General features: G+C 41.0%; 1 protein-coding gene across 5 annotated transcripts in view; it reads left to right on the top strand.

Annotated features, from left to right (window-relative positions):
• Positions 1 to 2,331: 2,331 nt before the first annotated feature.
• The window catches only part of LOC123775188 (uro-adherence factor A), a 55,292-nt gene continuing 45,290 nt past the window's right edge, over positions 2,332 to 12,333 (top strand). The window contains exons 1-4 of one of the 5 annotated variants that reach the window (XM_045770149.2): positions 2,332 to 2,590; positions 5,074 to 5,872; positions 9,905 to 10,382; positions 12,040 to 12,243. In XM_045770149.2, the coding sequence (XP_045626105.2) occupies positions 5,748 to 5,872; positions 9,905 to 10,382; positions 12,040 to 12,243 (807 nt within the window). In that variant the 5' untranslated portion in view covers positions 2,332 to 2,590; positions 5,074 to 5,747. Of the gene's footprint in view, positions 2,781 to 5,073; positions 5,873 to 9,904; positions 10,383 to 12,039; positions 12,244 to 12,333 lie in introns of all 5 variants that reach the window. The other 4 variants (XM_045770146.2, XM_045770147.2, XM_045770144.2 and 1 more) reach the window with 4 other exon arrangements.

Raw genomic sequence — 12,333 nt, 5'->3', positions numbered from 1 at the left:
CTGGTAGCTGAGTTGACAGCACTCAGGACTCGTAATTCTGTGGACCGGGTTCGATTCCCGGACCAGGCAGAAACAAACGGTCAAAAGTTTCTTTCACCCTTAATGCCCTTGTTACCTAGCAGTAAATAGGTACCAGAGAGTTAGACAGCTGTTACGGAGCTGCTTCCTGGGCGTGTGTGTGTGTGTGAAAAAAATGAGTAACAGTTGATTGACAGTCGAGAGGCGGGCCGAAAGAGCAAAGCTTAACCCCCGCAAGCACAACTAGGTGAATACAACCAGGTGAATACACAGAACACTGGGTAGCAAAACCCAAAACTCGACACCCCCCCCCCAACTAAATCGCAAGTCATCCAGTGCCCTCCAGCAGGTTGCCAGCAGAGCAGAAGTCAGTCTCCCACCACGACTGAGGGCACACCAGGAGCCCACCACGACTGAGGGCACACCAGGAGCCCACCACGACTGAGGGCACACCAGGAGCCCACCACGGCTGAGGGCACACCAGGAGCCCACCACGACTGAGGGCACACCAGGAGCCCACCACGACTGAGGGCACACCAGGAGCCCACCACGACTGAAGGCACACCAGAAGCCCACCACGGCTGAGGGCACACCAGGAGCCCAACACGGCTGAGGGCACACCAGGAGCCCACCACGACTGAGGGCACACCAGGAGCCCACCACGACTGGGGGCACACCAGGAGCCCACCACGACTGAGGGCACACCAGGAGCCCACCACGGCTGAGGGCACACCAGGAGCCCACCACGACTGAGGGCACACCAGGAGCCCACCACGACTGGGGGCACACCAGGAGCCCACCACGACTGAGGGCACACCAGGAGCCCACCACGGCTGAGGGCACACCAGGAGCCCACCAACTCCCGGCACCTCTTGACCAAGCGGGCGTAATTTAGGTAATTTAAATTGATTGATGAAGATTAAGCCACCCAAAAGGTGGCACGGGCATGAATAGCCTGTAAGTGGTGGCCCTTTTGAGCCATTACTAGTATCAAGAGCTGATACTGGAGATCTGTGGAGGTGCGACTGCACCCTGCGTGACGGGAGATGTCTCCCGGCAGTAAGAAGTTCATTGATTGATTGATAAAGATTAAGCCTCCCAAAAGGTGGCACGGGCACGAATAGCTCGTAAGTGGTAGCCCTTTTGAGCCATTACCAGTATCAAGAGCTGACACTGGAGATCTGTGGAGGTGCGACTGCACCCTACGTGACGGGAGATGTTTCCCGTCCGGTAATTTAAAAGCGGGCGCGCTTTTAAGTACCCTGCTCAATGCGCGCGCGCGCTACTTAGTCGGTTAGACACAAATCATGGTAATCATTTTCTTCCCCACAGAACTTCGCCGCTTTGGGAAATCAGTGACTATTTATTTTTATATAAATATCCCATCTATAAATGCATGACGATTTATGAAAAAACTTTTGATTGATTTGATTTAACATACTGTCCTGACATACGGTGCGTGGGAACACCCACCACATAGGTTCGAATCTTCAACACGGCTCCTACAGATTTTCTCATTGACACATCACGTGTCAATTAGATCACAAAACCCTGTTCTTAAACGCAAACCATGCCCTAAATCTCCCTGGACAAATGTAATATAGGACCCATTATCACCACACCAGAAATAAATATCCCTTTGATATCCCCAGGGTCAAACTTAATCTGTAAACACTCTATGCAAATAAAGGGACCTGGTTTATGGAACTCACTCCCTAGCGAATTGAAAAGCTGTCAAACTTTTGCCTCATTCAAAAACAAAACCAAAAAGTACCTAATTTCATCTTCATAGTTTCCCACACTGAGCTTTAAATTTGCTCTGTATCTAGTGTTACCCAATCTCCCAATCTTTATGTACTTAATCCAAACAACTTTATCATTGTGTTCATTGCTGTCTTCTTTTATGTGCTAGCCATATGCTGTATTGTGCCTATTATTTTTTGTTAAACTACCATTCAAGCTGTTAATGCAATCAATCTGAGCTACCTATGTGCTTTATTATACCTACAGAATTCTCTCATCTTCCATTTTTTTTCTTGCTATGTACCTGTTATCATTTTTATAAATTTTGCGAGTATTTACCTACTTAAAATTTTCTTAGATTAAGGACTGCCCGAAACGCTGCGCGTAGTAGTGGCTTTGCAAGAATGTAATTACTATGCTATGTATCCTCACAATCCCAATGTACCTTCTTGTATATAAATATATAAATAAATAAATAAGTAAATAAATAAATAAATAAATAAATAAATAAATAAATAGTGTGATTTTTCTCTTGTGTATAGGGTGCAAGGGCTGTAGCTGCCCCTAACCCATCAACAACAACATTACCCTCCAGTCCAACGATCGTCGTCGCCCCTTGATATTTTTGTTTTGTTTTGTTTTTGGTTAAATGTTCTTCATTCAACAACAATAACAACATTTCCATTCGAATTGCCTTGACACTAACGCAGTCATGGAGAGGACAAAACCTTCACGGAAACTGCTCTTAACATAACGAAGGGATTAAACAAGTGTAATTGAGGTGCTTCATTTAGATATAATTTTGGCATGAGTGATACCTTGTACTATGGTAAGGCCTGCATATAAATTGCATATTCAGTAGTTTAACATAACTAATTTAAGTTGGAAAATAGTGTTTTAACCCCAAACTCCTGTAGTCTGAAGTTACTTTAGTGGCGTCGATGAGTGCAAGATGGAATTGGCTTGTCAAAGGTCACTCCATTTGTGCTGATAATGTTTTCAAGCTGGAATAAATTCAGGTAAATACAGTTGAATAAATACATTCTTTTCCTTAGAGTCAAAGGTTTAATTGAATATTCCCAGGGTATGGTTAGCATTTTTACTGCCGCTCTCTATTTTAGGGCAACTTTCAGTGAATGATGGATTCTAACCTCAAGATCCCATTCTTCATCAATCTGCTGCAAGATAATATTAATTTGGTAGTTGTGATGTGGATTGTTACATCCCTGTAAAAATGACTAAAAGCTTTGTTACCATTGTAATGATTGTCATTATTGTATTTATTACTAGTCCATCATATGTATAACCAATGTAAATAATCTTGGATTTTTTTCATTTAAGATGAACTGAGAGAGTGTGAGAGAGAGTGAGTTTGAGAGAGAGTAATTATAATTACCTAAGTGTAGTTACAGGATGAGAGCTACGCTCGTGGTGTCCTGTCTTCCCAGCACTCTTTGTCATATAACGCTTTGAAACTACTGACGGTCTTGGCCTCCACCACCTTCTCACCTAACTTGTTCCAACCGTCTACCACTCTGTTTGCAAAAGTGAATTTTCTTATATTTCTTCGGCATCTTTGTTTAGCTAGTTTAAATCTATGACCTCTTGTTCTTGAAGTTCCAGATCTCAGGAAATCTTCCCTATCAATTTTATCAATTCCTGTTACTATTTTGTATGTAATGATCATATCACCTCTCTTTCTTCTGTCTTCTAGTTTTGGCATATTTAATGCCCCTAACCTCTCCTCATAGCTCTTGCCCTTCAGTTCTGGGAGCCACTTAGTAGCATGTCTTTGCACCTTTTCCAGTTTGTTGATGTGCTTCTTAAGATATGGGCACCACACAACTGCTGCATATTCTAGCTTTGGCCTAACAAAAGTTATGAACAATTTCTTTAGTATATCCCCATCCATGTATTTAAAAGCAATTCTGAAGTTAGAAAGCATGGCATAGGCTCCTCGCACAACGTTCTTTATGTGGTCCTCAGGTGATAGTTTTCTATCTAGAACCACCCCAAGATCTCTTTCTTTATCAGAATTCTTTAAAGATTTCTCACATATTATATAGGTTGTGTGGGGTCTATGTTCTCCTATTCCACATTCCATAACATGGCATTTATTAACATTAAATTCCATTTGCCAAGTTGTGCTCCATATACTTATTTTGTCCAGGTCATCTTGAAGGGCATGACAATCATCTAAGTTTCTTATCTATGTCTATGTTATTATTGTTATTATTATTACTATTATCTTGGCATCATCAGCAAACATGTTCATATAATTCTGTATACCAACTGGTAGATCATTTATGTAGACAATAAACATCACTGTTGCAAGAACTGAACCCTGTGGTACTCCACTTGTGACATTTCTCCAGTCCGATACATTGCCTCTGATTACTGCCCTCATTTTTCTATCAGTCAGAAAATTTTTCATCCATGTTAGAAGCTTACCTGTCACCCCTCCAATATTTTCTAGTTTCCAGAACAACCTCTTATGTGGAACTCTGTCGAAAGCCTTTTTTAGGTCCAGATAGATGCAGTTAACCCAACCATCTCTTTCCTGTAAAATCTCTTGCTCGATCATAGAAACTGAGTAAGTTCAATACACAGGATCTTCCAGATTGAAAACCATACTGACTGTCTGATATTATATCATTTCTCTCCAGGTGTTCTACCCATTTAGTTTTGATTAGTTTTTCGAATACTTTCACTATTACACTTGTCAATGATGCAGGTCTTTTAATTGAGGGGGTCTTCCCTGCTTCCACTTTTGTAGATTGGAACTATGTTAGCCTTTTTTCCACACATCAGCTACAACTCCTGTAAACAGGGATGCCTGAAAAATCAGTTGAAGTGGAATGCTGAGTTCAGGTGGACATTCTCTCAGAACCCATGGTGAAACTCCATCTGGACCAACTGCTTTGTTCTTACTTAGCTCCTTGAGCATTTTTTCCACTTCGTCTCTAGACACCTCTAACTGTGTGTGTGTGTGTGTGTGTGTGTGTGTGTTTTGAGAAAGATATTTACATTACAAATGAAATAGCAAATATAAATTATTAAATGTGGGGTAAAACATACTAGTATGATATGAATTTTAATGTAAGACATTGACCTATAAAAAAGAAACGTAATCTTGCAGCTGTAATTCCTTTGGAGACAATTACAAAATTTTGTCACGCGTATTGGTTGTGCCTGTACACTATTATATGAAGATATCTTATGTATATGGATGAGTTATGGCTTGGTATTAAGGTACTATGCTTAGACTGTACAATATTTTATATTTTAAACTCTTTCTATTTATTCTCTCAGTGCCGAACATTATCTATGGAAGAGAGAAGAGCTGAAGGAGGACTCTAAAGCTGCCTCATTGTAGGAAATAAAGCAGGAGGCATCTGATGTCCTTCAGCATACCCTGAGAGTTGATGAGAACTCAGATCACCAAGATGTTAAGGATAAGCAAGGATAAATAAATAAAAACTTACTACTTCATTACATCATTTATTTTTATTTATTATATTTTATGATGGACTAAGATTTCTTTTTATTTTACTGGAGGATTGTTTTTTAATATTTTTATAATTGTAATACTGTATATTTTTAGCTATGTTAAATATAAATATTTATACTAATATATTATAGTGGTCATTAATATGTTTATAGATGCGGTACTTTGTTAAAGTAATTTTCTTTTGTTATTAAAATAATTCAGTAGCTCTATATTTAAGTTTACTTTTTCACATGTAAACTCTGCTTTGTTTTGATGCCATGGGTTGCACGCAGTTCTCCTATATAACATGTATTCTGTGCACAAAGAATTGTTCATTTCATTTGTAGTGGAACAATTTTACGAAGCATTTGGTGTACAGTATGTAAATTCATTTACAAATTTGTGTGTTAAATTTTTATAAATACAAAGGAATATATTTTTTTACAAATAATAAATAAATTTTGTAAATAGAAAAATATAGTATCTCGAGTGTAAAATGAGTGGTGGTAAGGGTACTCGCCTTGCTCGCAAGAGAAAAGTTGATGCTGAGCTGCAGTCTACCTCTGGCTCTTCGTTACATGATATCACTGATGATTTTGAAGATAGTGCCAAAGTCTTCAGGTAATTATATTTATTTTTATTTTTATAATACAAAGTTTTGTTATAATACAAAATTCATACTTAAATTAATTTATAAGTTAGACACTAGACTTTTCTTATTTGGAATTACTGTGTATACATTTAATTTTGTAAGGAAAAGCTGAAAGTGCTGACAATAAAACCAATGTGGCAGAAGGCATGGAATAGTGGTAACTTTGCAGAAGAATGGCGATAGTAACACTGTACAAATAAAGAGATATAGGGAGTGTAAGAATTCTAGCGGCATTAGTTTACTAAAGTGTAGTGGGTAAATTATATGTCACGATAATGATCAGAAGAGTACAGGAAATTACTGTACAGTACTTAAAAAAATATTGTGGTAGAAGAGGTTGTGTAGATCAGATACTTGCACTGGAAAGCTTGCATAGAAGGCATGTGAGAAAGAGTGCAAGATGCCCATGGCCTTTATAGAGGTTGGCAAACATGCCTGACCAAAGTTAATAGAAGAGTGATAAGCACATGTGGAGTTGAAGGTATTGTAAAATGCTGCAAAAATGTGAATATTGGTATTTGGTGCATGTTTAAGAAAGACTTGATGATTTGATAATAATGAAGGTGTATACAATGGGGGCCTCGACTTACGATGCTAATCTGTTCCCACAGATGGATCATAAGTCAAAATATTGTAAGTCGAAGCGATTTTTCCCATAAGAAATAAAGAGATTTGAATTAATCCGTTCCCCACCCTCAAAAATATTAACATACAAATACATTTTATACTGAATACAATGTTTTTTTCTAACTACAATACAGTACCTAAGTTGATCTTACCTTTATGGAGGGCTCTTGATGGCATATGGAAGATGGTGATGACGGGGAAGAAGGAGAGTTGTTACTGTTTGGAAGGGGAGTCCCCTTCCATTATCACATCAGGCAATGATGTTTTCTCTGGGGTACTCTCTCTCCTACGTTTTGCCTGAATACCACTAGGACCTGGTTGTGGTTCAGTGCTTGTTTGTCTCACTACAAATTTGTCAAGAGACATTTGTTTTTCCCTTCGTTTTAACATTTGTCTGTAATGATGCATCACTTTAGCACCCATAATGTCCTTTTTCTTAGCCAGTATGGTGAATATCGTTGACTGAGATTTGTTGTACTGCCTAGCCAGTCCAACAACCCGCACACCATCTTCATATTTACGAATGATCTCTTGTTTCTGCTTCAGTGACTTTCCTTTGTCCATGTATTTTGTTCTTTGTTGTCCTGTGGGGCTCTGCCTGGCATTTCGATGCTTTTGGTTTCGTTGTCGGCACCTGGGTTGTTTCCCTATCTGGACATGAAGACGGGACACCACGAGCGTAGCTCTCATCCTGTAACTACACTTAGGTAATTACTCATTCCTTGCCTATCTTTGGTGCCTGGCTGCACCCTGCTGTCCATGAGGTCCCTCGGAAATGTACGCCCTCCACTGCACATTTTGTGGTTGGTCGTGTGCATTACTTCCTGGCCGCTCCTTGGTCTGTATTCGGGGTTTTCCTTGCCTCTTTCCATTTTTCCTCCTCCTATGCTACACTTGTCTGTGTATCTGTGCTTCTTGACTATCCTGGTATTGGGTGCTCGGGTGGGCCACTGTCCATGATCAGTTCCCTGCTTTTGGACTTCTCCGGTGTTCTGTTTTGGTACCGATTTCCTACGGCTTTTCTTGGTGACTTACTGCAGGCTTTGGTGTTGCACTGTCTGTGGGGTGTTGTGGACTTCCGGTCCGCAGCTCCTGCCTTATTGGTTCTTTTTCTTGGAACCGGTTGCTGGGTTACGGTCTTGGCTCCGGTTTTTCTTTGTTCCTTTTCCGGAACGGGTGTGTTTGCTTTCCTGCAGTTCATGTCCTACGTAGTTCTCCTCTTGGATGCCTCAGGAAAGCTTGCAGGCTCTTCCCTGCTGGAGCTGGTTATATTGCTCCTTTGGGTTGAGGGATCCCTGTTTTTCGATTCGCATTTTGCGCTTTCATTCGTGGTGCTCGTTTCTCGTCGTTTGTGTTGGCACTGGTGGGTTCGTTGTTGGTGATGATTTTGAGACGCCCCCGAGACGAAACCTGCGTGTTTCGTCTCGGGGGCGTTGTGTGTTTTTCCTGGCGGTCCTTCCGGTTTTCCTATCACTGTGAAGGGTCCTTCGGTCTCTGATAGGGTTGGTTTGTCTTCCCTTCGGGGTTGTTCCAGGATCGTCATCTGGGACTGTGTCCTGTCACCGCGTATTTTGTGGTGCTGGCGGAGCCGCTCCTGCTTGCATTTAGGGTTGCGGTTCCTTCTGCTCCGTTCCGCTTGCTGTCCTGGGCGTTGTTTCACCTCCGGCCTGCTCTCGAGTTCTGGTACCGTCCTGATCATTGGCCTGGGTGGTCTATTTTCTTCTCGTTTTGGTCTTTGAGTTATTGCTTGGTTGGTCGGGCCAAGGGGGGGGGGGGGTGCTTCCTTTGTTGTTCGGTTGCGTTTTTTTTTTTTTTTTTTTTGCTGTTTTCTGCGCGTCTTGGCCTCAGGGGTCGTGGACACGTTTTGATTGTTCACGTTCCCTTCTTCCCTCGTTCCTGTTCGGGGGTTCAGGTCTGCAGGGTCTTTGTTTTGTCTGGGGTCTTGGTTATTTAGGTTAGGGCACGTAGTGTCCGCCTCCCAGATCCTTCCCTATTTTCCTTATCTGTGGTGAGGTAGCTCCGGGAAGCCAACGGGGCTCCTCCCAGAAAACCAGCGTTGAATGTAATGAAACGCCATTTTCTGGGCGAGTCCCGGAGGCTCCCCGGCATCCCTCCCTCCCTCCCCCCTCCCTCCCTCCCTCCCTCTGGTCGGTGGCGTTTTTTTGGTATTTTGACATCCAGCCTAAGAATTGCCAGTTGGATTGCCGGTGTGGAGGGTCTGGGCTCCCCCTTCCCCCTCCCAGGGAGGGGGGGGGGGGTTGTGCAGACGGTGGCGTGGCGACGTTATGACGTCATGCTAGTTTGATAATTTTGTTTGGGGAGTTCTATCCACTCGTATGGCTTTCTGTAGCAATATTTTCACCAGAATAGGGGTTTGTTTTGGGGCGCCTACCTTTCTGGGTGCCTATCCCGGTCGATGGCAGACATAGAATGCTCCCAACCACAAGGGGGTTTCTATAGGCCATTGCTCCTCGTGCCTCTCTGAGGGGGCCAGGTTCTGGCTCGTGGTCCCCGGTAGGCAAGAACTCCTAGCATTTTGATTGATTCCAGAAAGTTATACATATCCATTCAGCCTGGATAGCTCCGGGGAGCCTCCGGGACTCGCCCAGAAAATGGTGTTTCATTACATTCAACGCTGGTTTTTTGTTCTAGGCTGATGCCTTCCCATCCCATGAGAGTTGAAAATTGTGTAATGGTGATTAACTTTATGTGTAGATCTTTTATTAGTACTTATCATTGGCCTCAGTTTTGTTATGAGCATAATCCCCTATGCTCCCTAATTCACAGTCTCTGTGGTGTAGTGGTAAGACACTTGCCTGGCGTTCCGCGAGTGCTATGTCATGGGTTCGTGTCCTGGCCGGGGAGAATTTACTGGGAGCAATTCCTTAACTGTAGCCTCTGTTTAACGCAACAGTAAAATGTGTACTTGGATGAAAAAACGATTCTTCGCGGCAGGGGATCGTATTCCAGGGACCTGCCCGAAACGCTACGCGTACTAGTGACTGTACAAGAATGTAACAACTCTTGTATATATCTTCAAAAAAAAAACTAAAAAAATAATCACTACATTAAAATTACTGAGGGTGGATAAAGAAAATAAAAAAAGAATAGCCTCTTTAAATTGAGAGAAATTATCAAGAGGACATGGGTGGAAGTTAAAAATGTAAATGAGTTGAAGTGTAGAGAAATATCTATGGAATTCACTGAAAAGTTGTGGAAGTCAAATCCATCAAAAACTCAGCCAGATATAACAAAAACTTTAACATTAGGAGAGCTAAAATATAATTCAACAGGTACAACAAGGCTGAAGTTAGGTTAAGTATTGTGTTGAAGCTTTGTGTTTCATTACATTAAATATTTAATATTTTTTTCAGGCTACCTTCCCAAGCGCACAAAAAACCCAAGACAGAACAAGCCTGTGTTCCTGCCAGGTCTCGTGGTAGGCCCAGGAAAATTGGTAGTAGGAGTGCAGCACATAGCGATGGACCTGCATGTAAAGAAACAGAAAGGCCAGAAGTACTCGATGTAGATAGTGATGCATTTGTGGAACATCAAGAGAGTCAACTTTTAGACTTCCAAGAAGAAATGACTGAAGATAATAATTTTATCTTGGAATTAGAAAAATCTATATGTTCTGAATCAGAAAAATTGTGCCCTTGTTGCAAGCACATTGTTCCATGTACTGTATTCTCCGATCACTCTAAAGAATGTTTACAGAGATTCAAGCTAAATAAAAGAGAAAGTGAGAGAAAATCTATAAATATAGCTGGACAAAAACCCCAAGAGAAGACAAATGGAGAATCAGCGAGTGAAATCAACCAACAACTGCTTCCTTGCCCTGTGTGCCTCAAGGTACAGTATGACTAATGCGTAATCAAACGTCCTAGCTAGATTAGAACAACCTGCTGTGGGTAAGCAAGCACGAAGATAGTTCAGCTAATGCTTAGGTTTGTGACACTAAGTTCTTGACAAATGTGATCTGACTTAGTTGCTGCCACTCGAAGCTCTCTTCCCTTTCTTTCTCTTATGTTACTCTCTCTGTTTATCTTTGCCATTTGGCCTCCTGCACATTTCTTTATTATATGTTTTTATCTTCTTATTTTTCTCAAATTTTTAACAATGCTGTATATTATTCCTATTCTTCTTTCCCTAACTTCTAACTTTTCCTACATTTTACGTTATTCTCTAAATTCTTATCTATATTCTTTCAATTTTTACCTATATTCTTTCAATTTTTACCTATATTCTCTTAATTCTTACCTATATTATCTTAATTCTTACCTATATTCTTTCAATTCTTATATGTATTTTCTTAATTCATACCTATATTCTCACAATTCATACTATATTCTCTCAGTTCTTTCCTATATTCTCTTAATTCTTATCTATATTCTCTCAATTTTTACCTATATTCTCTTAATTCTTACCTATATTCTTTCAATTCTTATATGTATTTTCTTAATTCTTACCTATATTTTCACAATTCATACATATATTCTCTCAGTTCTTTCCTATATTCTCTTAATTCTTATCTATATTCTCTTAATTCTTATCTATATTTTCTCAATTCATACCTATATTCTCTCAATTCTTACCTATATTCTCTCAATTCTTACCTATATTCTCTCAGTTCTTACCTATATTCTTTCAGTTCTTACCTATATTCTCTCAATTCTTTCCTATATTCTCTTAATTTGTACTTATCATCTCACTCTCTTACCTTTATCTCACTTTCATCTCACTTTCTTACCTTATAAACTGTCTGTCACTGCCACTATTTTTTCATTACATGACTTGATAATACTGTAGATGTAGGGTCAACCCAACAGTCATTCATCTGAAGTAACCCTAATCTTGAGGTTATTTTGAGATGATTTCGGGGCTTTAGTGTCCCCGCGGCCCGGTCCACCCCCACGAAGCAGCCCGTGACAGCTGACTAACACCCAGGTACCTATTTTACTGCTAGGTAACAGGGGCATAGGGTGAAAGAAACTCTGCACATTGTTTCTCGCCGGCGCCCGGGATCGAACCCGAGACCACAGGATCACAAGTCCAGCGTGCTGTCCACTCGGCCGCTGCATGCAACAGCCTAGTGGACAAAACTCTCACCAGTCAAGCCTGGCCTCGGGCTGGGCTTGGGGAGTAGAACTCCCAGAATCCCATCAACCAGTATCAACCAGATGGCCGATAAGGAAAACCCCAAACCATAAGGGGGTTTTCCAGGGCCATTGCTCCCTGCATCTTCTCTGAAGGGGCCAGGTTCTGGCACTTGTCCCTGGTAGGTCTGAACTCCTTAGCTAATGTCCCGGTCTAATATAACATACATTAGCTCAATAAGCTCCAGGGAGCCTCCGGGGCTCACCCAGAAAATGGCATTTCATTACATTCAACGCTGGTTTATTCAGTTAATGACCTTTGGTTGTAAAAGTATTAAATAAATCTTCCTATTTACATAAATTCTGTTTTCACAGTCAGCCAACCATTAATATTTTAAACAAATCTCTTACAGTCTCAAAAATCCAAGGTTCAGCGTCAGTCTCACATTAAAAGCTGTGCCCAAAGTCATGGTTTATCCATGGAACAGCTATTGCTGGCATCAAAACTGACTGAGAAACAGGCTGAAGAGAGGATCCAGTTAGGACTTCCTCTCCTGGTGCAGCAAACAAGTAGCAGTAGTGATAGATATACAGAGAAGAGAAGCAAGGTAAGCATTGTAAGTAATGAGAAAGATGATTAGCATTTCTTAGGAAAGTTAGAATTAATTTCTGAATACTTTTCAAAATATGTATCAACTTTAAATGTT

This window comes from Procambarus clarkii, chromosome 92 (assembly GCF_040958095.1).
Source record: "Procambarus clarkii isolate CNS0578487 chromosome 92, FALCON_Pclarkii_2.0, whole genome shotgun sequence".
Classification (NCBI taxonomy): domain Eukaryota; kingdom Metazoa; phylum Arthropoda; class Malacostraca; order Decapoda; family Cambaridae; genus Procambarus; species Procambarus clarkii.
Note: the sequence above shows the minus strand (reverse complement) of the source record. Positions and strands in the feature narration are given on the sequence as shown.